Raw genomic sequence first — 26,460 nt, forward strand, 5'->3', positions numbered from 1 at the left:
AGTTATTGAGATGGTAATAGGCTTGCAGCTTCAAAGGGATATGAAAGAAACTGATTTCCAGGGCTATTGTCATTGGGGTTTCAAGCCACATTACAGAGCCACTTAATGGATAATCTCTGCAGGTTTAGGGCAGTGCAGTCTATATGTACTAGGCCTCCTTGACACCTCAGCAGCCTTCAGCACCATTAAACATGGTATCCTTCTGAACTGACCTATGGAGCTGGGAATGCAGGGCAGCGTTTTATGGTGGTCCTCCTCTTTTCAAATTGATTCTGGTTCTGGTACAGATAAGCAGCCCTAATCCTACTTTGCAAGTGCTGGAGGGCTAATTTCCAATTTACTACTTATATCAGTGATGGCGAACAGTTTTCCCTCCGTTGCTGAAAAAGTGTGCATGTGCGCTATTGCCCACACCCATAATTTAATATCTCCACATATGGACTGACCCCTTGCATTGTCCTGTTCGCCCCATGCATATGTGTGCCGGAGGCTCTCTAGGGGCCAGAAAAGGTTCATTTCCCAACTTCCAGTGGGCCTGGTAGACCCATTTTTCACTCTTCCTAGGCTTCATAGATTTTAATGGAGCCCAGGGAGGGTAAAAATGCCCTCCCCTGACCCCCCCAGAGGTCCTCCAGAGCCTTCAACCGAGCCGAAAATCAGCTGGCTGGCATGCATATGCAAGCATGAGTTGAGCTAGGGCAACAGCTTGCATGCCGGCAGGTATGGCTCTCACTTGTGGCATGCATAGGTTCGCCGTCACAGACCTATATAAAACAGATGATAAGGTAATTTGTTGGCAGAGAGTTAAAGAATCAACAACATGCTGATAATATTCGGTTATATGTCTCTGCCCATGTTTTATGTAGGCTTCTGGATGCTATTCAAGATTCTGTTTGTAATTTTTAAAGCCCTGCATTGCATAAGGTCAAGTTATTAATGGGACCAATGGCCAGTGGTTTCTACTCATCCCTGATCAGGTGGCAGGTCTAACTTGTGAAACAATGTTATTTAATAGAACCAAGGATGTTTCTGTCATGCTTGTCCCATGGAATAGCCTTTTCCCAGAATCCAGATGGTCCTGACTCTATTGACTTTTTACTAATGATAGTAGAGGGTAGCATAGGTGTTTTGCTTTTATGATAATGCTGCTGTTCCCTTGTATGGGATCCCCCAGCTTTCTCAGTCTAGTTTGCCCCAGGCCCCCATCCGTTTTCCCACTGGGGCTACAATGGTAATAGAGAGTAGCATATGTGTTTTGCTTTTATACTGTTAATCACACACAAGAGAAACCTCATTTATTTTTAATTTGGTGTTGCCTTGTGGCTTTTGCATTGTAATTTTTATTATACTTTTGTAAACTGTCTAGAGCAGTGATGGCGAACCTTTTAGGGACCGAGTGCCCAAACTGCAACCCCAAACCCACTTGTTTATTGCAAAATGCCAACCTGTTCTTCCTAATGACCTGGTGGGCTTGGCTGGGGCGATGGTTATGTGACTGAATGGCCAACTCTACATCAGTAATGTAGGTGGTGTCTGTATGAGACAGGCAGGGTTTGGGAGGGAATCCTGGGGTCTCTGGTGGGTGGGGCAGAAGGGGGGATAGGAGAAAAGAAAGATCAAATCTCTCTGTGTGTGAGAGAGAGACAGAGAGAGACAGAGAGAGTGTGCACTGCCGCAAGCCCTAACTGTGAGATTGGATCAGATCTCTCCCTTTCACACACACAAGTTAGATAGAATCTCTCCCCCCACCTTCCATCCCTGTTTTAGGTGGGCTTAGAAAGTCTGGCAAACCTGGCATTGCTGCAGATGCCCCTCACTCACCCCTTTTCCTGGCTGCCCATCTCTGCAGTCTCCTTGGTGCTGGCTCACATTCTTCCTCCCCAGTCTAGCTTGATACAGACAGCGACACAACTCACATTGCCCTTTGCAAACCCACTGCCGGTGAAGCTGGACGCTGTGAAGATTGGCTTGTTGCCTAACTTTGTCCAGCTGTCAAGGGGAATATGGATGGGGGCCTGGGGCAAACTAGATTGGGAAAGTTGGGGGATCCCACGCAAAGAAGGGAACGGCAGCATTAGCACACAGCAATGGCAGCCTGCAGGAACACCCCATCCTTCTGCCTCAGGTTGCTGCTTCTGCTATTCGGGGGTTCGGAAAGCGTTTAGGACCGGTTCACCTGGCTTCTCTTCCTCTCACAGCCAGCTTTCCCAGTCTAGTTTGCTCCAGACCCCCCCATCCCCCCCCCCCGACAGCTGGACAAAGCTAGCCAAAAAGCCAGTCCTCACTGGCACCTGGTTTCCCTGACAGTGGGCTTGCAAAGGGCAATGTGAGCTATGTTGCGGTCCTATTTGGACTGGGAGTCACTGCTCACAGTCACTCATGCCCTCATCACCTCGAGGCTCGACTACTGTAACACTCTCTACATGGGGCTACCTTTGAAAAGTGTTCGGAAACTTCAGATCGTGTAGAATGCAGCTGTGAGAGCAGTCATGGGCTTCCCTAAATATGCCCATGTCATGACAACACTCCGCAGTCTGCATTGGTTGCTGATCAATTTCAACAATTCAAAGTGTTGGTTATGACCTATAAAGCCCTTCATGGCATCGGACCAGAATATCTCTGAGACCGCCTTCTGCTGCACGAATCCCAGCGACCGATTAGGTCCCACAGAGTGGGCCTTCTTTGGGTCCTGTCAACTAAACAATGTCGTTTGGCGGGCCCCAGGGGAGGAGCCTTCTCTGTGGCGGCCCCGACTCTCTGGAACCAGCTCCCCCCAGAGATTAGAACTGCCCCCACCCTCCTTGCCTTTCGTAAACTCCTCAAAACCCACCTTTGTCGTCAGGCATGGGGGAACTGAGATACCTCCCCCGGGCCTATACAATTTATGTATGGTGTGTTTGTAGGTATGTCTGCTTAATAATGGGTTTTTAAAAATATTTTAAATTGTAAATTATTAGATTTGTTATGAACTGTTTTATTGTGTTGTGAGCCGCCCCGAGTCTACGGAGAGGGGCAGCATACAAATGTAATTAATAATAATAATAATAATAATAATAATAATAATAATAATAATAATAATAATAATAATAATATGTTGCCACCTGCATCAAACTAGACTGCAGGCTGAGGACACGAGCAAGCCAGTGGTGCTTCCTTCCAGTCTTCTCCCAAAGCCCCACACCACACCAGGAGGCTGAAATTGGAATTTTTGCCCCCCCCTCCGACCTGCACACATCTTGGCAATGGGACTATTTCTCTCCACCCCCTTTTCCTGTTTTGTCTGCCGGATCGGCACAGGGGGACAAACCTAGCTTTGCTGCCTATCTCAAAGCCAAGAATGAATGTTTGTATTGAAGCTAGCCCTAATAGGTTCCAAGCTAAGTGCCTAAAGAAGACCAGCTGGCTGGTGGTGGGGTGGGGCATGCCAACACAGGCATCTCTGCTGGAAAAGAAACTGCTTCTTTTTGCCGAGCAGAGATGAAGCAATTGTGTGCATGCCCACAGAAAAGGCTCTGCATGTCACATCTGGCATGCGTGCCATAGGTTCACCACCACAGGCCTACAGTTACCTCATTACGATTTGCAGCCACATAAATCTGCTAAATAGTTGTGACCATGTGATACATACCGATTGGATGATCCTCTTTTCTCTGAAACTAAAGGGGTTGTTCATTAGATGGCTAAACAAGATCTCAGGTTTGACTGTTTGCTTAGAGTTAATTGAGGAAAGAATGGCTGGAAAAATAACACCTGGGCTTCTATGGTGTTCAGCAGTTTCTCCTGCCGCACTCTTCGAATTGGGCAGATAAGTTAAAGCACTTCTTGGGAGAAAATGCGTTTCTAACAGTACTTACCATCCAACTCCCCATTTTCTGCAATGCTGATTTGCAGCTCTTTTGATTTGGCATTTAATTCACTGTGGACAAACATAACTTGTAGTTAGCAAAGCATTCAAATACATACATAGTCCTATATTTTAAAACATGATTACTTAACTGCATAATGGAATTTCTGCTTGTCAAGAAGGAAAAACATTCCCAAATGCTGGCAAGAACATACTTTATTAGAGAGATATTTAGAGATATTAAAAACTTCAGATGTCTCTTATGCACAAAGGACTAGTTTATTCTTTCAATGTCAGGGGAATTTCTGCTTGTCAAGTAATTGTTAAAAGCAGAACCACTTGTTTGGAAGGGGAAAAAAATCCAAAATGCTGGCAAGAACATACTTTATTTTGTTTGAGCAAACACAATCAACTTTATCAGCAATTAATCATCAATAAACTTACTGAATTATTGGAACTTAATGCTAGCATTAAGTTTCACTAATTCAGAAAGTTTACCACTTTTTAATTTGTAATATTTTAATTAAGCTAACTTACAAAGAAAGTGTAGCTTTGTATTCAACCGTTTTTATTTCTGTGGGTGGAATCTGTAGTCACATTTCCACTTATCCAGCAATAAGAATAACTGAACTCAGTAGAACTTACATCTGAGTAGGTTTGCAGTGATGTGAAGACTTCAATCAAACAGGAGTACATAGAGATAGACAGCATATTATTTCTATCTAAAATTCAACCATAATTCATTATGCTTATAGCTATTATTCTAGCCCTGTCCTAAAATCCAGTATAGATTCCAGGCAGGAGAAGCAAATTAATCTTCCTATCTTTTAGTAAGAATAACTATCACTTACGCCAGAAACTATTGCACAGAGTGACAGAGGGAGAGAGAAAAAAGAAGAATGACTCTGCTCATTTTAATGCTGCCTCTAAGAAACAACCACCAAGGGAATTTGGTAGGCGCGCCATATAAAAAGGAAAGTTCCATTTCCTATTAGGCAGTTTTGTCTTCTGGAGCAGCAGTGAAAGAAGGAACAAAGCAAAGCAATTTCAGTACCTCCAGCAGGCCAGGCCGGTCAAAGTAGAATAATAAAGTGAAAGTGTGGCCATATTGTTAGAGGAAGCAAACAGCCAAATGAATCAGAAAGTTCAACTTTAACTTGACAGTCTCTCTGTGTTCTCCATATTTCATACTGATCCAAAACATACTTTAGTTACTTTTGGATTTGTCTTGTGTGAATTAAGCTGTTGCCACTTGGTAAATAAAACATGGGATACTGTAATGTTTTGATCTAACAGATTTAAACATTATACTACCCCCAGGTTTTATTTACAAAGTAGCAAACCGTCCTCTAACTATTGTTATGTCCAATCGGTGCTGGAATCCATCATTATTTTTATCATTCATTCATTCATTCATTCATTCATTCATTCATTCATTTTATTTAATTTTTATGCTGTCCAACTCCCAAGGGATTTTTAAATACATTGCCCTGGCTCTATGAAACCAACTCCCCACCCCCTCGATGTTTGTACTGCTCCCGCCCTACTGGTCTTCCGAAAGGCAGTGAAGACCTGGCTGTGCCGGCACGTCTGGGGGCCATGAATACTACCATCGGTCACAGCCAAATAGTGTTGATTGGATAGCTATGTATGTTTGGTTGATTGGATTGCTTTGGGGGATTTTATTGTTTTTATTATTTTAATGTCTTTAGTTTTAATATTGACTTCTTTCATTATTGTATTTTATATTGTTGTAAGCTGCCCTGTGTCCTATGGGATTGGGTGGCATAGAAGTCAATTAAATTAAATTAAATTGCTAGATTATTGCTTCATTGAGGGGTTTTATAATATGGATCTACTCACTCACGAAACGTGCAAAGGTTCAAACAGCATATGGTATGACAAAAAACCAACACACTAAAATCCCACCCCATCCTTACACTATAATATTTGCCAGTGTGTGATCTGAACGTAATTGACACACCAGAACAATCTACAATAAAGATGTTCCTTATTCTTCATTATAATGCTATGCTATGTACTACTCTGTGTAGGCTTTCAGCCTCAGTAAGCAAATAAGATTACTCCCACTAGGAGGATAAAAAAATAGGGAACTGTTTTCTACCACGTTTGTAAAAGTATTATAAGGTGTACTTACAAAATAAATTCCTCTTTCGAAGAAAGGTCTGTGGGATAATTGGCAAAAGAGCTACAAAATTTCTGCAAAGGATCATTGAGTTGAACTACACAAATAGGGTTAGTGATACCTGTAATGAGGGAAATGGAAAACAACTTTAATAAAACAAGAGTTTCTTACTTGGTGTGCAACTAGATTAAAAATGGTTTTATGCATTTCAGATCAATGAGTTACTGGAATGTAGGTTCTAAGCCATATAAGAACTGCTGCTATGCTTGGGAGATTTTAAAAGAAGAATCTAAACATTTACCAACACATAAATATTGTAATGTTTACTATCTGTGTGATGACCAAATAGAAATAATGTGGTAGAGATATTAAAAGTTTAGGATGTCTCTTATGCACAAAGGGTTGGTTTATTCTTTCATGGTCAGGGGAGTGTCTTGATGAATAAAATCTTATTGACAAAAATATGAAATGAAAAAACAATACAACTCAATATTTTAAAATTAAGTAAGAAGTTAAAGTCATCATTAGTCATGTACAGTTACATTAAGAAAAAAAAAGTAGCCAAACCATATTTTAAACCAAAAACTAGTTCAAATACTAATTCAGTCAAGAGAAGGCCAAAGTTTAAAAAGCAGGAGGAAAACACAGTAAAGAATGTACAAGCAATGTGGATAAACCACTTGTTTTCCTTAATGCTCACCTTCCCTGAATTCCCTGAAGGAAGTATGCAAGTGCAGGCTCGTAAAGGCTTACAAAACCTGATGGACAAGTTATATAATTCACCCCTTTAAACACATTTTGCATGACTTAGTACTTGAAGTTCTGACCATTAATAGCACTTGGAAGAACTGCAATATCTGACTTAAAAAATATCATGTGGAAAAATAAAGACATCAGCTTCATAACCAAATGCAGTTTTAGTTAAACTAATGCAATAATTTTTACATTTGATACTTATGGATGTGAAACCTGGACTCTGAAAAAGACAGAGAGGAGATGGGTGGACGGAAGCTTTTAAACTGAAGTGCTGGAGGAAATTATTATGCATCCCACAGGCTGCAAAAATGACAAAGAAGTTCTAGACTGACCCTCACCAAAAATAATAGTTGAAGCCAAAATCACCAAACAGAGGCTGCCATACTGGGATCATGTCACTCAAAAAATCAATCATGCTGCGAGAAGGGGCTGTCCCTGTACACCATGGCTGAACACTATAAAATTTGATACTGTGGTGACCATGGTGGATTTGAAGGAGTATTATGAGACAGAGAGGCCTAGAGAGAGCCAGAACTGTCTTCTGCCGCACGAATCCCAGCGACCAATTAGGTCCCACAGAGTTGGCCTTCTCCGGGTCCCGTCGACTAAACAATGTCGGTTGGCGGGCCCCAGGGGGAGAGCCTTCTCTGTGGCGGCCCCGGCCCTTTGGAATCAACTCCCCCCAGAGATTAGAACCACCCCCAACCCTCCTTGCCTTTTGAAAATTATTAAAGACCCACATATGCTGCCAGGCATTGGGGAACTAGATACCCCCGGGCATATATAGTTTATGTATGGAATGATTGTGCTGCATGGTTTTAATATTGGGTTTTTACATGTTTTTAATATTAGATTTGTTTTTATTTATTTATTATTATTTATTTATTATTTAGATTTGTATGCCGCCCCTCTCCGCGAACACGGGGCGGCTCACAACAAGGCATAACAAATCGTAACAAATCCAAATAAATTTAAATATTTTAAAAAGTTTAAAAAGAACCCCAATATACTAACAAGCATACACACAAACATACCATACATAAATTGTACATGCCCGGGGGAGATGTTTCAGTTCCCCCATGCCTGAAGGCAAAGGTGGGTTTTAAGAAGTTTACGGAAGGCAGGGAGAGTAGGGGCAGTTCTAATCTCCAGGGGGAGTTGGTTCCAGAGAGTCGGGGCCGCCACAGAGAAGGCTCTTTCCCTGGGGCCCGCCAACCGACATTGTTTAGTTGACGGGACCTGGAGAAGGCCCACTCTGTGGGACCTAATCGGTCGCTGGGATTCGTGCGGCAGGAGGCAGTCTTGGAGGTATTCTGGTCCAATGCCATGAAGGGCTTTAAAGGTCATAACCAACACTTTGAATTGTGACCGGAAATTGATCGGCAGCCAGTGCAGACTGCGGAGTGATGGCGAAACATGGGCATACCTAGGTAAGCCCATGACTGCTCTCGCAGCTGCATTCTGCATTTGTTTACATTGTTATTTTGTTGTGAGCTGTTCCAAGTCCACGGAGAGGGGTGGCATACAAATCTAATAAATTATCATTATGATGATGATGATGATGATGATGATGATGGTCGGACAGGACTAAATGGCTAATGCTGATGACCACTCTGAATTTTTGACTTCCAAAATCTATGTTCAAAGATAGCACTTGGCTAGCAGAGCTGTCTCACCAATTTACAGTATACTCAGTAATTTTTATGCCTATCATCCTATTCAAGTCATAAGAGCCTACTGTACACAGAGATATCTACAAGTGTTCATATGAATTAACGAGCCTCAATATGTAATGATTAGAAGAGAACAGCAAAGATATTATTGCAGATTTGTATATCATACTAGTTACCACATGCCAATTCTAATAAAAAAAAGATGAGGAGAAAGAATATGAAAAGTTTTTATCCTACAAAAGTATGTTCCTGTTCTCCTGCCTATAAATATTAAGTATTAAGTCTCCGGAGAGGGGCGGCATACAAATCTAATAAATAAATAAAATAAATTAATTAAGAACTGGTTAAAATGTTATTTCAATTGCATTGCAATAATATTAATTTTTTTAATAATAGAAATTCACAGCCAAGTGATTCAAACACAAATTACCCTGTTTTGAATGAAATGTTTGAAACAATCCATTTTAGACTCAAAAGAGTAATTTGATATTTGAGCCAGAGGCATTTTGCACTTGAAGTAGGTTATTTTGCATTCCAAACATTTAGCAAAGATGTTAAGAAATGTTTCCCACAGACATCAACAGTTCTAGTACATAATCATAATAAAAAGAGGTACATTCCAGATGATGATATAGAATAAAAAGAGATTTATTCATTAAAAAGTTCTGATACTTGAAACAACATAGAGAATAGAAATTAAAACCAATCAATAAAGCTATGCATTTACTGATGAAAAAGCTTCCTTTTCTTTGTTTATAGCATCTGCTTTAATCTGTCATTGCAATTAAACCAGAATATATATTATGCAATTCAGGAAAGTACAGGGACAGCAAAGTATAAATTATTATACCTGCAATGTTATGATTGGCGAGTGTTGCTTTGATATTTTTCATGAGCAGTTTTAGTTCATGAGCCCTTGGAGGCTTAGGAGGACTAGCCCCTTGTGGAATGGCCACTGTATTCTGTACATAGGAAGCAAAAAATAAATAGTTCCATTAAAGATAAATGTGCAATAAATTATGCTGTTCTCATACATTAAATCTCAACATCATTTTGAATTAAGCATTGCATAGGCACATGAATCATTTATGTAGACTCAGCCAAGGCATTAAATTATGAAAACCTTTCAACAGGAAGTATCAAAAAAGAGAAACAGCAGCAATGAGCAAATCCATTCATTTAAATAAAGCTATACCTGTATTCCTTTTATATCAGTAGATCTTGTACTCAGAATCATAACAGGTGTTGTGCAACAGATGAGATTCTGCAACGTACTTTTTAATGTTTCTAATATAGTGCATGTCCCAAGAGTCTGATCCTATAAAGAGAAAAATTGTGGCATTGCTTATAAAACTTTGAAGAAGCATATGGGAGAAAATCTTCAAGATTGTGTTCAGCATGCTGCTTGGCACATTGATTCAAACTGCATCATCATCTGTTCTACAAATTCTACATTGCTTCCAATTCTAGAAGAATAAGCTTGGATTAAAACAAATAATACATCTGGAGGTAGACAAATGTATACAGATGTGAAATCCCCTCCTCTATTGTACCTAAATTGTGCATAATGAAGAAATGAGGACCATGATATGGAACATATAAGCAGGCATAATAGAAAGTGCCAATGCACCTCAGTGACAATGCATCAAACATAATAGTTATGAAAGCCAGACAGCAAAAAGTCAAACTGCAAATGATTAAATACTTATATATTTAACATATGATGAGAACATGACAAAGAGAAGTCAATATATGCACATAGTCCACGTAATTATATGTAAAACATTTATGGCAGTACAGCAGTGACCTCACAACTGGATGTCCAATTGAGATATCTAGGCAATTGCCTCTGCTATTGCTTCATGGGACTTCTACAAGAACCATCAAATTTAGTACCTGGGAGTATTGAGTATATACAGTGGTACCTCATGATACGAACCCCTCGTCATACGAACTTTTCAAGATACGAACCCAGGGTTCGGAATATTTTTGCCTCTTCTTACGAACTTTTTTCACCTTACGAACCTGCCGCCGGCCGCTGGGATGCCCCACCTCCAGACTTGAGTTCCTCCCAGTTTTTTCCCACCCTGTCCTGCCCCATTCTCCCCTCTGGATCTCCATGGGTTTCCTCCGTTTTTCTGCACTCCTTCCTGCCCCATTCTCCCCTCTGGATCTCCATGTGTTTCCTCCGTTTTTCTGCACTCTTTCCTGCCCCATTCTCCCCTCTGGATCTCCATGGGTTTCCTCCGTTTTTCTGTACTCTTTCCTGCCCCATTCTCCCCTCTGGATCTCCATGGGTTTCCTCCGTTTTTCTGCACTCTTTCCTGCCCCATTCTCCCCTCTGGATCTCCATGGGTTTCCTCCGTTTTTCTGCACTCTTTCCTGCCCCATTCTCCCCTCTGGATCTCCATGGGTTTCCTCCGTTTTTCTGCACTCCTTCCTGCCCCATTCTCCCCTCTGGATCTCCATGGGTTTCCTCCGTTTTTCTGCACTCTTTCCTGCCCCATTCTCCCCTCTGGATCTCCATGGGTTTCCTCCGTTTTTCTGCACTCCTTCCTGCCCCATTCTCCCCTCTGGATCTCCATGTGTTTCCTCCGTTTTTCTGCACTCTTTCCTGCCCCATTCTCCCCTCTGGATCTCCATGGGTTTCCTCCGTTTTTCTGTACTCTTTCCTGCCCCATTCTCCCCTCTGGATCTCCATGGGTTTCCTCCGTTTTTCTGTACTCTTTCCTGCCCCATTCTCCCCTCTGGATCTCCATGGGTTTCCTCCGTTTTTCTGCACTCTTTCCTGCCCCATTCTCCCCTCTGGATCTCCATGGGTTTCCTCCGTTTTTCTGCACTCCTTCCTGCCCCATTCTCCCCTCTGGATCTCCATGGGTTTCCTCCGTTTTTCTGCACTCCTTCCTGCCCCATTCTCCCCTCTGGATCTCCATGGGTTTCCTCCGTTTTTCTGCACTCTTTCCTGCCCCATTCTCCCCTCTGGATCTCCATGGGTTTCCTCCGTTTTTCTGCACTCTTTCCTGCCCTATTCTCCCCTCTGGATCTCTATGGGTTTCCTCCGTTTTTCTGCACTCTTTCCTGCCCCATTCTCCCCTCTGGATCTCCATGGGTTTCCCTCCCCCCACTCCGTTCGCCTCAGCTTCGTCTGCCGGCAGCTTTTTTTTTTAAAGCCTTAATGTTTTGGATTTTCCTAATCGGCTTGCACCATTATTGGCTTTTCCATTGATTCCTATGGGAAACATTGTTTCATCTTACGAACTTTTCACCTTACGAACCTCGTCCTGGAACCAATTAAGTTCGTAAGATGAGGTATTACTGTATTTGAATATTGGGAAGGTTATTGAATGGTATGTAGATTAGATTACACCCAACTGTACTTCTCCTTTCCTTTGTATTTTTCCTTCCAGAATAATCACCAAGGCCTGGCACCACTATCTGAAGCAGAGGTGGGTCTCTCCCGGTTTGAATTGGTTCTCCTGAACTGGTAGCTGGTGACATCATGATGACATAACGGAACCGGTTTGGACGGGGCTGGTCGATGGGCATCGCCATCTTTTTTTTCAGATTTTTTTTTAAAAAAAATTTCCCCAGGGTTTTTTTCTTCTGCACATGCGCAGAAGCTGAATCTCCAGCATTGTGCATGCACTGCCGTTTGTTTTTGGCTTTTTTTGGAATTTTTTTAAAATTTGGCACTATGCCTGTGTGCGTACACAAAGCATGCACCCATGAGATGCGGCCATGTGGTGCAGGATGAAGCAAACCGGCAGTGAGGTAAGTTAGAACTCACTCTTGATCTGTAGATGTATGTAACTAAACATGAAAACTAACTGAAGTTTTTGAAGCATTGAAGTATTCAAGGAACAGTAGCTGTTATTCAGAAAATAAGAGGTCCAATTTATATCACTCCCCTTCAAGATGCTAGTTTGTGTTTGCATGGAAAGAATTCTGAATCCCTTGATCTTGGGTGTTCACACCTCACATGTATCTAAGGAATATTTTTATCCATCCCATTTTATACACTAATTATGCATATTCTTGGAGACAGTTTGTCAATCTGGTTAAAACTGTATTATTATTTTAGACAGACAGTAGAGAGAGAATTACCGGTAATTCTTTTGTTGGAGATCATTAGGGAAAGAGACTAATATAGGGGTCCTCAAACTACAGTTCACAGGCCACATGCGATCCACAGAAGTCATTAATCCAACCTGCGTGGGATGGCAAGGCTTCTCTGCCCATCTTCTGCCCCCCCCCCCCCCCCCAAATCCTTCGACTGAGCACAGGACTTCCCTTTGCAAGCCCTGCAGGTTGGAACTGGAAAATAAGGTCAATGTTTTTGACTGACAGAGTGCTACTTGAAGTGGGGGAGCCCAAAAACAGGGCACATGAAGGCCTCCCAGGACTTCTGTATGCTCGGCAGAGTACTGCAGGACTGGTTTGGAGGAGGGCTACCTGATTACCCATCCGCCGGCCGGACTACTGTTCAAGTTTCAAGCGAAAGAGATGTGTTACTTTTGGGAAGACCACGGGATTGCCCCGCCTCCTTGCTGACCAGTTGGTCTTTATTGTGCCATTTGTCGACCTCCGGACATCAGATACCCACCACCAGTTCAGAGGTTCCTCTCCCCCAGGGAGAGAGAGAAACAAAGAGAGATAGGTTGATTGTAAGCTCCTTGGGGCTTGAGAAGTATTGCTGCAAAATTGAGTTTCTTGAAGTGAATTCCTAAACCTAAAAAATGATCTTATAAAAAGAAAAGTCAACCAAAAGTGCAACATGGAAACAAAAGCAAATAAAATAGCCCCAGGAACAAAATAAATTAAAGTTTAATTTGTGTGTATTGTTTAATGGACTATTAAATTGACCATGCCCATCCAGTCACATGACCACCTAGCCATGCCCACTCAGTTGGTCTGGCCCCCAACAATCTGAGGGACTGTGAACTGGCTCCTTTTTAAAAACTTTGAAGACTCTTGGACTGATGGGTTAACTGGCTTCATGACACTAATTTTAAAGAATGGTTTGAGTAAATATTGTCAGTTACATTAAATTAATCCAGACGTTTTTCAAAAGTCAGCTCAAAAGATAAGAAATGTACACCAAACAAACTTCAACAAACACACATTATTTTTAGAGGGCTCCTTATAACTTTTTAAAAAACGCCTATTCAGAGTTCATCAAGCTTGAAATTGCCTGCTGATGTTTAATTTACACTATGTAAAACATTTTTTCAACAAAGATGAATTTTTAATGCAATATTTAGCCATGAAGTATAAGTATTTAATCAGAAAATTTAATTACAGAATATTCTCTCAATAGAGTACATTTTCAGCATTATCAGCCTCCATATAAATGTTATTCATTCACTCTGTGGTATTGTGGCATCAATATCCATCTATACTAGCTTTCGTCAAGCTGGTGTCCCCTCCCCCTATGAATTCATGGGGTTGTAATTTCATTGGATTGGAACGGGGTGACCACTATGTTGAAGAAAACTGTTCTGATCCAATAATTTTTATTCAGAAATACACTGTAGCCAACTTCATAGGTCTTTCATGCCCTATTTTTTTTAATTCCTGAACATTCAACAGGTTATACAGTAGCTGTCTTGAATTCATGAATCATAGCTAAGGCTCCTGAAGCACAAAGCTGTTGAACCTTAAGAATGCCTTTTTTAAAAAAGGGGTGAGGGGTATATGTTAAAGTCTCCCTCTAGGAACAGAGACCACCAGCAATATTTTGAATTCTGTCCAATAAATGAGACAAAAAGGAGCCTTCTTTTATTACTGCCCAAATACCGTAGTTTTTTAAATGCCTGTGGTTTACAGGCAGCTGTAAATATGATGAAAATGAAAATTTCATGGTGAAATGGTAGTAAAGTATTTATGTATACCTAAGTTTGCTGTTGTTGTCTATCTCAGTAGCAAATACTGAGAGGCTTTATAGACTATTATTGCAATTGTTTTAAAAGTAGCAGCATATAATTACTCTTGCAAAATTTACAGCAGCCTATTATTGTCAACCTTTCAAAAAGCTGTCACACCCACACTAGTATGTCAGAAATTACAGCTTTATACCTTGCTCCTAATTTATTAGAAGCCACTCCTTTGGAATGTAGAATCAAAGTGCTAATGGTTTAGAGAAGGGATAGGCAAATGTTTACACATATTATTTATTTAGACCTGCTGCAGCTACATATAAGAAAATGGCAATATGCTTACTTTTTGCATATTAGTAGGTTTGACTTCAATATTTGTTTCAGAGGAGTAGATGAAAGACCACTTGATCTGGATGTCTTCCTCTTCGGATTTTGCTGAAAGTTTCAGCTGTTGATAATGAAAGTTTATTAAGGATTGTTATTTCTATTGTGTAAAATTAGGGCAGGTGTTAATACCAGTTGCAGTTTTATATAAGTTGCAGTTCAATTTATGGTACAGAATCTTTCTTCTTTGAAATTTTTAAATTATATTCTGAATATAAATTCCGATAGAAAATCTGATGTCCCCAAATACTTTGGGTCTAAATTCTTAGCAATTCTGATGTCCCCAAATACTTTGGGTCTAAATTCTTAGCAATTCCATTAGTAAACAATTATCAAGACATAGTTAAAAACTGTTGAAGGACAGCAGACTAGTTATGTATGTTCACTCTCTGTGATCAAAATGTAATCTAGTGCATGCATAGGTCACGGCTGATCAGTTTGTCCTACACAAATTATAAATGAAGTACTCAATAAAATATAAAGATTTTAAATTTCTGTTTCTATCTATACTACTGACTATATCTATTATAACTGTTTCATTCTTCTCTTGATACAAGCAATAAAACAAATCAGAAGCTAGTTAAACATATATTCCCATTATATCCATTATGGTAAACTTGTTTCTAAATAAATAATAATATGAAGTTGTAGCTTAAATTTGGCTTCTAAATTAAAATGTTTAAATGTCATTAAATGTATTTCCTTATTTGGGTCAAGCAGGAAACAATAATTAGATGCAGTTTCTTTAATTGCGGAGCAGAATTATAAAGAGATTCCATGTAGGTTTTTAATACAATACCCAAACTGGACCATAATGTAGTAAATCCAGTGAACAATATATGAAAAGAAGGAATGGCTGAGTATATGGTTGACTACAATATTGAACATGAGGAATGGTTTCAGAGATTTCTGGCGATGTTTCGACAAGGTCCCACTTGTCATCTTCAGGCTGGTGCTTCTGTCCTTGTGCTAGGGGGAACACAGCAAGACCTGAGCTGCTTTCCCTCTATAAATACTGGTGGGTGGGTGGGTGTGGAGTGCTGGCAGCTGCAAGTTGTGTTGAAACTTCCTGGTGAGTCAATAGGGTAACACCTGGGATCATTGATGTAATTGATGTATGCTGATTAGTTGATGTTTGTGGAATGGAGGTGATATCCTGAGTAGTTGGGGTTTGCAGACTACTTAGCTGTTTTGTAATGTGTGTTACACCCTTGAGTCTTTCAAAAATGTTGAAAATAGTCATTTTAATAAAAACAAGGTAGAAATTATCAATAGGTCACTAGTTTATAAAAATATCAGCTATATTAATGCAATGTAAATATAAAGAAAATTAAATCAAATTTAGTTTTTATCCAGATCATACTATTTTTAAAAAGTGCTCCCCCCCAACAAATCACATAAAGACTAGATACTGTATGTCCTCTGTAAGAAGTTATGTACCTTGACTTACAATACTCTACAAGGTGACTAAATGAACTAATAGATATATAAGATATCTTACTGCAAGATTTGTTAATTTATATTCAAAACATTACCTGCAAATGAAGTGGAGATACTTTTACACTGTAAGACTGACATTCTCCAGTAAGAGGTGCAGTTTGGGATACACTGACAAGAAAATGGAAGGAATCTCCAATTACATTACAGGAAACCACCTAAAATAATAAAATATAGTTTTATTATCAGCTGTATTTATTGAGAATGCATCGTGAGCATTTATTTGCATGTTAAAGTGATTGCCATATTTTGGCAGTTGCATTGGTCCAGAAAAGTAGTTGTTTCTTGTCTCTTATGTGAATTAAGCTTATATATAACCTTGTCCATGGGAAACAAGATTCATTGATGTACCGTAATTCTATTGCTATTATTTTAAAGCCAAACTTAAAGGAGCTAGCAGGAAGTGTAGTGAAATGTTATAAGATCATTTTTCAAGCTTTGTTGTCCAGAGCATTCTCAAAAAATGTTGTAGATGGTTTTTAACACAGAAACATTTGTACCATTATTCAGGCAGCACTTTGTAAACAATTTACTGTTTGTTAATAGAACAGGAACAGGAATAGGAATAGAATTATTTATTGGCCAAGTGTGATTGGGCATAAATTTGTGTAACAAAGGAAAGTAACCTGTGAAGGAGTCAATCCTTTGTTAATTTCATACCAACAAGACCACCCCTGCCCTCTTGAGTTAATGTTTCAGAGTTATTTTCTTACTTAAACAGAGAAACAGAAATAGTGGGCAAATAGGAAGTGGGAGAGATTCTTTCTGCTGGCGTCTCCATTTATTTTGTTCATAGTAAGGCTGCAAGAAGAAAGTCAAGGGGAGGCCAGCAGGAAGATGCTAAGGTCCAAGGAAGGTAAACCATTGCTGAGTGAGAAAGAAAACAAAGGGACACAGGTCAGGAGTGGTATGCAGAAGACATTGATTGGGGAAGTTGTACAGGGGGTACATAGGCCAGCAATGGTATATGAGGGTCCTTCCCCTGTTCCTCCCTTCCTCCCTTCCTCCCTTCCTTCCTTCCCTTCTCTTTCCGAGAGATAGGTGAGTGACTATTACTGGGTGAGGGAGGGAGAGATTGTGAGACTGACTGAGAAATAGTCACAGAATCTGAAAATGATCACATGAGCACAGCAGCAGCCCAAAGCACTGAAGCAGCCATGATTTCCCCAAATTTCATTCCCTTGGGAATCATGGGTTTTAGATTTTAGATGCATTCTGTAAGTTACCTATTTGAGATACTTTGGTCCAAAAATTGTTGCCTTATGATGCACTATTTTGTCCAGTTATGAAGACTTTTGTTTTAGTACTGTATAGATAGATTTCAGAACCAAATTCCTATTTAGCAGTTGGATTACCAATGCAATCAAACCTTTGTATGAATGTTCACAAGTAGAGCAAGAATTTTTTAAGAAGAAAAAGGGGGGAAATCTGCATACTTGAGATTGAGATGTGTCCCTTTGGCCTTTATATTTTATGTATGGTATGTGTGTATGTCTTGTTTTTAAATAAGGGGTTTTTAGATATTTTTAAATATTAGATTTGTTATTAGATTTGTTATTGTACATTGTTTTTATTATTGCTGTGAGCCGCGCCAGGTCTACGGAGAGGGGCGGCATACAAATCTAATAGTAAATAATAATAATAATAATAATAATAATAATAATAATAATAATGATAATAATAATATGCATATTGGCTACTAAGCGTGCTTTTTCTACTACATATATAATAAAACATATAGAAATGTATATTTTATGGTTATCATACAAATTAAACATTTGATTAGTATTTTTCGGTGGATAAAAGGCACCTTTTTACTGAAAAAAGGTGCTTTAAAAATTGGGTGTGTCTTATACATCGAATGCTGCTGAGGCCACCCAGCAGCTCCGCCCCAGAGATGGGCAGGGTGTCGGCCCTAGCACCAGGAGCAAAGCCTCTCTTTCCAGGCGGCTGCCTGGGGCCTCCAGGTGGTAGGGACAAGGCAGGCGCACCGCTCAAGTTAGCCAGTCCCGGCGGAGGCAGCAGCTCTGGTGTTTTTTGTTTGAGGAGCAGCAGCACCGAGAATGTTGGCCCCTGACCAGCCCCTGCCACAGCCGCTCGCCCAGCTGAGCCTGCCACCCAACAACATGCTGAGGTGGTGATGGGCTGATGGAGCCAAGCCCCTTGTGCCGGACGATCAAGGCCGCCCTGCAGATCTTCTCCACCAGCTGGAACGCCCGCCCGCTTCTCCTCAGCTGTCGCCATGCGCCCTGCCTCACTTGCCCAGTGGCGGGCATTTCTCGTGGGGTCCCTGCAGGCACCCCCCCAGTTCAGATGGGGGCAGCTAGTCACCATGGGCATCCAAACTGTGGGGGGGAGGGTGCCGGCAGGGATCCTGCGAGAAACTCCCGCCGCCGAGCAAGTGAGGCAGGGCGCGTGGCAGCAGCTGAGGAGAAGCGGGTGGGCGACCCCTCAGCTCTCTGTGTATCCAGCTGGTGGAGAAGGCCTGATGGGCTGCCTTGGTCATCTGGCACGAGGGGGTTTGGCTCCATCAGCCTCCACGCCAATCTTCTGTCTTCAGGGGTGCAGCAAGGCAGGTGAGGTCAACAGCAGTTTCAGAGAAGCAGGTGGGTGTCCTCTCGGCGCTTTGTGCATCAAACGGGTTGCAATGGAGAGCGACACACTCCCAAATTCCACACCCCGGCGTCCCATCATGCCATCCAAACTGGGGACAGAGGAAAGGGAGGGAGGTAGATAGGAAAGGCAGACCCTGAAACGTTTGAGCAGATAACACGTTTTCGCTTGACTGCTCAAAAAGGCTTTGGAGGAAGCTGGAGGGAAGGAGAAGGGAGAGGAGAGAGCGAGAGAGAAAGAGAGAAAGGGGGGGGAAAGAAAACAATGTTCACATTTTCCTCAACTGGATTAGGATTGCAGCAGTTAAACTGCGCAATAGAGAGCAACGGACCCGATGTGTGTGTGTTTGTGTGTGTGTGTGTGTGTGTGTGTGTGTGTACTGTTATCCTCCAGCCAAGACCCTTCACCCATGACTGGTGGAGGAATTCTGGGAGTTGAAGTCCACTAGTCTTAAAACTGTCAAGTTTGAAGACCCCTGAGTTAGGAGTAAGAAGTGCAAGGGTCTTCAAACCTGGCAAGATTAAGGCTTGTGGACTTCAACTCCCATGCTAAAGTAGCATGACTGGTGGAGGAATTCTGGGAGTTGAAGTCCACAAGCTTGAAGTCCTTGAAACTGTCAAGTTTGAAGTTTGTAAAAAGTGTACATGGTTTTTAAAAGTATTCTGCTACACTAGTATTTTATTAAACAATATAATACTACACCATTCTGTTCAGAATACTTTTTTCCTTGTTTTCCTCCTCTAAAAGCTAGGTGTATCTTATACACCGATGCGTCTTATACACCGAAAAATATGGTATATTGTTTGTTTGTACCATATTTCAAATTTAAATTCCATTGCTATTTGTTTGCCAAGACAAAATTGAAAAACAAAATAATAATAATAATAATAATTATTATTATTATTATTATTATTATTATTATTATTATTATTAATTAGATTTGTATGCCGCCCCTCTCCGCAGACTCAGGGCGGCTCACAACAACAATAAGAAACAATGTATCACAAATCTAATATTAAAAATCTCTAAAAACCCTTATTTAAAAAGCAAGACATACACACAAACATACCATACATAAAATTATATAGGCCGGGGGAGATGTCACAATTCCCCCATGCCTGATGGCAGAGGTGGGTTTTCAAAAGTTTGCGAAAGGTAAGGAGGGTGGGGGCAGTCCTAATCTCTGGGGGGAGCTGGTTCCAGAGGGTCGGGGTCACCACAGAGAAGGCTCTTCCTCTGGGTCCCGCCAGACGACATTGTTTAGTCGACGGGACCCCAAGAAGGCCAACTCTGTGGGACCTAATCGGTCGCTGGGATTCGTGCGGCAGAAGGTGGTCCTGGAGATATTCTGGTCCAATGCCATGAAGGGCTTTATAGGTCGTAACTAACACTTTGAATTGTGACCGGAAACTGATCGGCAACCAATGCAGACTGTGGAGTGTTGGTGTAACATGGGCATACCTAGGGAAGCCCATGATTGCTCTTGCAGCTGCATTCTGCACGATCTGAAGTTTCCGAACACTTTTCAAAGGTAGCCCCATGTAGAGAGCGTTACAGTAGTCGAACCTCAAGGTGATGAGGGCATGAGTGATTGTGAGCAGTGACCCCCGGTCCAAATAGGGCCGCAACTGGTGCACCAGGTGAACCTAGGCAAACGTCCCCCTCGCTACAGTTGAAAGATGTTTCTCCAATGTGAGCTGTGGATCGAGGAGGATGCCCAAGTTGCAGACCTTCTTTGAGGAGGTTAATAATTTCCCCCCCCCAGGGTAATGGACGGACAGATGGAGTTGTCCTTGAGAGGCAAAACCCACAGCCACTCCGTCTTATCAGGATTGAGTTTGAGTCTGTTGACACCCATCCAGACCCCAACAGCCTCCAGGCACCGGCACATCACATCCACGGCTTCTTTAACTGGACATGGAGTGGAGATGTACAACTGGGTATCATCTGCGTACTGATGATACCTCACCCCATGCCCTTGGATGATCTCACCCAGCGGTTTCATGTAGATAGTAAATAGCAGGGGGGAGAGGACCGACCCCTGAGGCACCCCACAAGGGAGAAGCCTAGAGGTCGACCTCTGATCCCCACTAACACCGACTGCGACCGACCGGAGAGGTAGGAGAACCACTGAAGAACAGTGCCTCCCACTCCCAACCCCTCCAGCTAGCGCAGAAGGATACCATGGTCGATGGTATCGAAAGCCGCTGAGAGGTCAAGAAGCACCAGGACAGAGGACAAGCCCCTGTCCCGGGCCCGCCAGAGATCATCCATCAATGCGACCAAAGCAGTTTCCGTGCTGTAGCCGGGCCTGAATCCTGACTGCTGAAGGCCTAGATAATCGGCTTCTTCCAAGGACCGTTGGAGCTGGAGCGCCACCACCTTCTCAACAACCTTCCCCATAAAGGGAAGGTTGGAGACTGGACGATAGTTGTTAAGAATGGCTGGGTCCAGGAAAGGCTTCTTGAGGAGGGGGCGCACAAGTGCCTCCTTGTAGGGATCTGGAAAGGACCCCCTCCTCAAAGAAGCATTGACAATCTCCTGGACCCAGCTCCGTGTCACCTCCCTGCTGGCCGAGACCAGCCAGGAGGGACACGGATCCAGTAAGCAGGTGGCGGAACTCACAGCTCCAATGGCTTTGTCCACTTCATCAGGTGTTACCAGATCAAACTCTTCCCAGACAGATAGGTATGAATCCACTTCAATTAGAGTAACTCACAACGCTTACAGTACTATGAACAGAGAACAAAATAGAAGAGCTTGTGAGCAACTACCAGAATTTCTCAAGCTCTATTTACAATATTTCCTTTTAGGTTGTTCTTCACCCACAAATTACATATACACACTTTTTCTTTTCTTTTCTTTTTTCTGAAGGCTAGAAGCCTATTTAGGTAAGTATAGAATATGCAGCTTTCAAGTGTTCTGAGATTTTAATAATTACGTAAGTACAACCTCAAAGATGTACAGCACTTATGGGAACCTAAATGGAGTAAAATCTATAATTCTTCTTAAATACAAGAATCACCATGAAAACTTTATTTCTCCCGCAATGCTGTCAATTTCTTTCTTTCTTTCTTTGTTTCTCTACATTCACCTCCAACTGATGAAGGCACAATCCAGGCAACAAGGTTGTCTGAATCAGTTTAATTTCTAAGCTGCTAAAAAATTTGGACTATCATTAGATGGCAGCAAAGAATTAGCATCTAATAGTTATCCATGATTATGCAACATGTTTGCAATAAACTATATTTTCGTTGTATAAATTGATTAACCTCGGTTATAAAGCTTAGAACAGAGAATAATGATGTAAAGACTGCCGCACTCTTAAACACACTAAGGTTTTAAAGACTGCAAAAACAGGTTAGGGAAAAGAACTAACTATGAAAATGTAAAGGCTGAATGTAATTTACACCATACCAGACTAAGTGCTTTAAAAACATACCTTTGTACACTAATCAGATAAATGATTTTCTTGCTTACCTTTATCTTCATAACCCCTTTGAACTTCAATCAGAAACCTGAGTTACTCTGCTGCTATTAGAAAGTGATTTAAATCAGAATATAATTGACTGCTATTGCCAGTTGCTGCTCAAGTGGGAATCAGCTTTGTGGAAGCGATATTGTAACTTCCCATAGAAAGCTAAGTAAAGCTACTGATGGTTGACAAAGGAAAGACTGTTGGTTGCACTGCCAGTTTCAAAACCATGTCCTTGTATAACTGAAATTCACAAGTAACCATTTGCAAGAAACCAAAATTTCATTTATAGTAATACTGTACAGTTTTTGGGGATGCCTGGATGTTAAAGAAAATGAAAGGGGTGGGAGAGGAAGAATATAGGCTTTTTTGATCTTGAAACTTTATCCTATATGATAGCTAAATTCTTAAAATGGAATGTGGGAGGAATGGCAAGTTTGATTACTTTATGATATCTAGTAGGAAATACAGATTTCAGATTAAACTTTAGTAAACAAATGCACAATTAACTATTTCTGAATACATGAAATATGTTTTTTTCCAACAGTGGAACAATTCTAAGTTTTATTAGTAGAGTATAATAGAAACACGAAGGAACTTGTTGGTGTTTATATTTTCTGGAAATTAATGCTTCTGTTGTTTTAGGAAAACAGTCTGTACAGGCCAAATGAGAAGCTGAATAGTCAGACATAATGTGGTTTTCAAACCAGAGTAAGTCTAGTTATTCCTCCCTAACTATCAAATCCTGCCCCATATTCCTAACTTCATGTTTAGTCTTAGTTTCTGATTATGAAGAAAAAAATATGTTAACACATTTAAATGATTTTAACATATTTTGCTTATTTGTAAAGACTCAGAGAGAAATGTAGCAATAATTACTAACCTTTTGATCTGTAGTCTGTGATTATTTTAAAAGATCAATTATTAACATAAATACATGCCCAATTCTAGATAGAAGATATGCATTTAATAATGTAATCAAAGCAATATGAACTTTGCTTAAGGTGTGCCACAATTCAAGGAAAGTAAAACATACATAAAAAGTATATAAGTACAAAGGTTTGTTTGCCAACTGATCTCACCATACCCTTATTTACATAGAAATAGACTGTACTTCTGTATTTACTCCATAATGCCCCTTATATTCTCTTTATTCATAACTATACTTTCATTTTACACTATAAGAATCATTTTTATGTCAGAAAGACTAAATAGTTACCTCTGCTTTCTATGGGACACTAGTAAACCAATATGCTTCCAGTATACTTAGCTTACTATTTTTGTGTTAAAAATAATAAGCTGAAGACTAGAGTATTATCTGCAAACAACTCAAAACATGTATCATTAGTTAAATCATATAATTTGTTTGGATTGGATTCTGCCATACATCCAAATTACTAGCATATTTACTAAAGGAAGGATTTTTAGTGTAATAAACTTTTTTCGATACACTATAACTATTTGACTGTATACCTAAATATCAATCCACTGAATTTAGTCTTATTAATATTTTATTGCTAAGTATTAATTCCTAATAAACACTTTTTGTGTAAGGATTAATATACCATAGATAACAATCCATAGATTATATATACCTGACAGTGCAGAACAGAAAACAACTAATTGACATAAATTGAAATTTTTGAGGGCATGCCTACCTCAGTTTGTAATATTTCCCCTTTTCCTATACATGCTAATGACATTAATGAAAGAAAGAGAGAGAGAGAGAATTCAAGAGACCGTGCATTGGTCCTCATGGTAAGGAAATACATAAGCAGCTGACCAGTTTTATATATGGTTCTCTGCCTTATAAATTAAGGAATGTCAAGAAAAGAAAAGCTCACCTTTTCTTCAGCAGATTTTTCTACACTAATTATCCCTTGTACTCCAAGCTCTTGGTTCTGGTAAGCTGCATCTTCATCAAATGTAAACAAGCAGGTGTTCTGGAAGGGATAGGAAGAAAGAGAAAAAGTGATAACACACAAAGCTATTAAAAAGGCCAAACACTAAAATTGAAAAAGTTAAACAGCAAACACTGGAGAAGTCTAAAACACTGAAAGTTGTACTTAATAATGTCTATTAACAAGTTGCATGGCAATGCACTTTCTGTGTAAGCCCTCAATTTCTCTTGACTAGGATGCTTGAGCTTTTGCCAAATTACAATAATTTTATAGAAGAATGTCATGTTATATAGATTTCAGTCTGTGATGCTGAGGAATAAAGTTAAGAACCCAATCTTCAATTAAATGCTGCTTCATTATAAATCAAGACTTTTTCAAAGTTTAGCTCATGTATTTAAATACGGGAGATCCTCGTAACTATCTGTACTACATATGTTACCAGTCTATTGCTTAGTGAAATTAATTCAAATCATTCTTATTATCAATTTTGATTAACAGAGTTAAAAATAAGTTTTGAGTGTACACTCTTAGTTCTTTATTGTGTTACAAATTTTCATTTTTTTTAGTTGCAGAAGTGAAACGTGCCATTTCTTAATGAATTTCACATGCTGAATTCAAATATAATGAAATTTGTTAATTGGCTCTAGTTTTCATGCAATGAACATTTTATATTTTCCAACCACAGGTAATAGGTAAATAATGTGTCAAACTTAATACGTATATATAAACCCGTATATTTTTTATTAAATTAAGTTAATTATATTCGCAACAGTGAATGCATGAAACAATCTATTGTATAGGTTTATCAAGAAAAACTAAATTAGTAAACAAGTTTAAAATGTTCAAAAGTTTAAATTTCTCATTAATCTTGCCTTTGGTTTGTGTCCCTTCTGCTTCTCTTGAATTTTCTTTTGTATTCAAGGAAAGAATTGTCTCTTACAATTGTCTAAAAATTGTCTTCAAACATTGATGGTCTCCATTTACCTTGGTATCTTTTTCCATAGCTGCAACAACTTAATGGAAGTGCTCCCCATGCTCGTCACTCACTGTCCCACAGTTTGATGGAAATAAATTCAGATGAGAGTGTAGAAAATGAATTTTTAAGGACATGTTACAACCATGATTTTTGTAGGCCTGGATGTGTTTCAACCACTTTCTTGTAGTTTGCTGCTTTATTGTTTCCAAGAATATTTGATGTCATTGGCTGCCGATCAGTTTCCGGTCACAATTCAAAGTGTTGGTTATGACCTTTAAAGCCCTTCATGGCACTGGACCAGAATATCTCCGAGACCGCCTTCTGCCGCACGAATCCCAGCGACCGATTCGGTCCCACAGAGTGGGCCTCCTCCGGGTCCCGTCAACTAAACAATGCCGGTTGGCGGGCCCCAGGGGGAGAGCCTTCTCTGTGGCGGCACCGGCCCTCTGGAACCAACTCCCCCCGGAGATCAGAACTGCCCCTACTCTTCCTGCCTTCCGTAAACTCCTCAAAACCCACCTTTGCCGTCAGGCATGGGGAAACTAAACATCTCCCCTGGGCACGTTGAAGTTATATATGGTATGCCTGTATGTGTGTATGTTAGTATAGGGGATTTTCTTAAACTCATAATATTTTAATTAATTGGATTGTATTGGATTGTTTTTCACTTGTTGTGAGCCGCCCCGAGTCTTCGGAGAGGGGCGGCATACAAATCCAAATAATAAATAAATAAATAAATAAATAAATGCTATCCATGCAGTCTTTTACTTACCATGCAACAGAGAAAACTCATCATCATTAATAAGTTCATGGATCTATGGGCCAACAAAAATTCCTTCATTTATTTTTGCAGCACTAAGTGATGGAAATTTACTTATCAGGTACATGAAAGCGGCTTTATTCCTGTCCATTGCCTTCACGAAATTCTTCATTAATCCCAACTTGATATGTAATGGAGGTAGTAAAATCTTATTGCTGTCTCTACAAGTGCTGGACACTTTACCTTTTTATTCTCTGGTTGCAGTGTCTGCCGTAGCAGCCAGTCTCTTTTGATATACGTAGTGCAATTCTTTCGCACGACTATCCCATTCACACAGGAAGCAGCAATACTTAGTATATCCACCTTGAAGACCAAGTAAGATAGCAACCACTTTCAGATCACCACAGATTGACCATTGATGTTGACCGTAGTTAATGCATCTTAAGAGCTCTTTCAAGTTTTCATATGTTTCTTTCATTGCAACTGCATAAGCAACTGAAATGGATGGTAGCAGATTGCAATTATGCAGCAATACAGTTTTAAGACTCCTCTTGGAAGC

At 40.4% G+C, this 26,460-nt stretch overlaps 1 protein-coding gene across 1 annotated transcript in view; it reads right to left on the reverse strand.

Annotated features, from left to right (window-relative positions):
• The window catches only part of C2CD2 (C2 calcium dependent domain containing 2), a 47,019-nt gene that overhangs the window by 13,970 nt on the left and 6,589 nt on the right, over positions 1-26,460 (reverse strand). Inside the window, exons 2-8 of the mRNA XM_070750463.1 lie at positions 24,109-24,207; positions 16,215-16,334; positions 14,639-14,743; positions 9,615-9,737; positions 9,270-9,381; positions 6,003-6,111; positions 3,855-3,916 (exon numbers count right to left, since the gene is read on the reverse strand). Coding sequence (XP_070606564.1) covers positions 3,855-3,916; positions 6,003-6,111; positions 9,270-9,381; positions 9,615-9,737; positions 14,639-14,743; positions 16,215-16,334; positions 24,109-24,207 — 730 coding nt within the window. The remainder of the gene's footprint in view (positions 1-3,854; positions 3,917-6,002; positions 6,112-9,269; positions 9,382-9,614; positions 9,738-14,638; positions 14,744-16,214; positions 16,335-24,108; positions 24,208-26,460) is intronic.

Source organism: Erythrolamprus reginae, chromosome 4, assembly GCF_031021105.1.
Source record: "Erythrolamprus reginae isolate rEryReg1 chromosome 4, rEryReg1.hap1, whole genome shotgun sequence".
Lineage (NCBI taxonomy): Eukaryota > Metazoa > Chordata > Lepidosauria > Squamata > Dipsadidae > Erythrolamprus > Erythrolamprus reginae.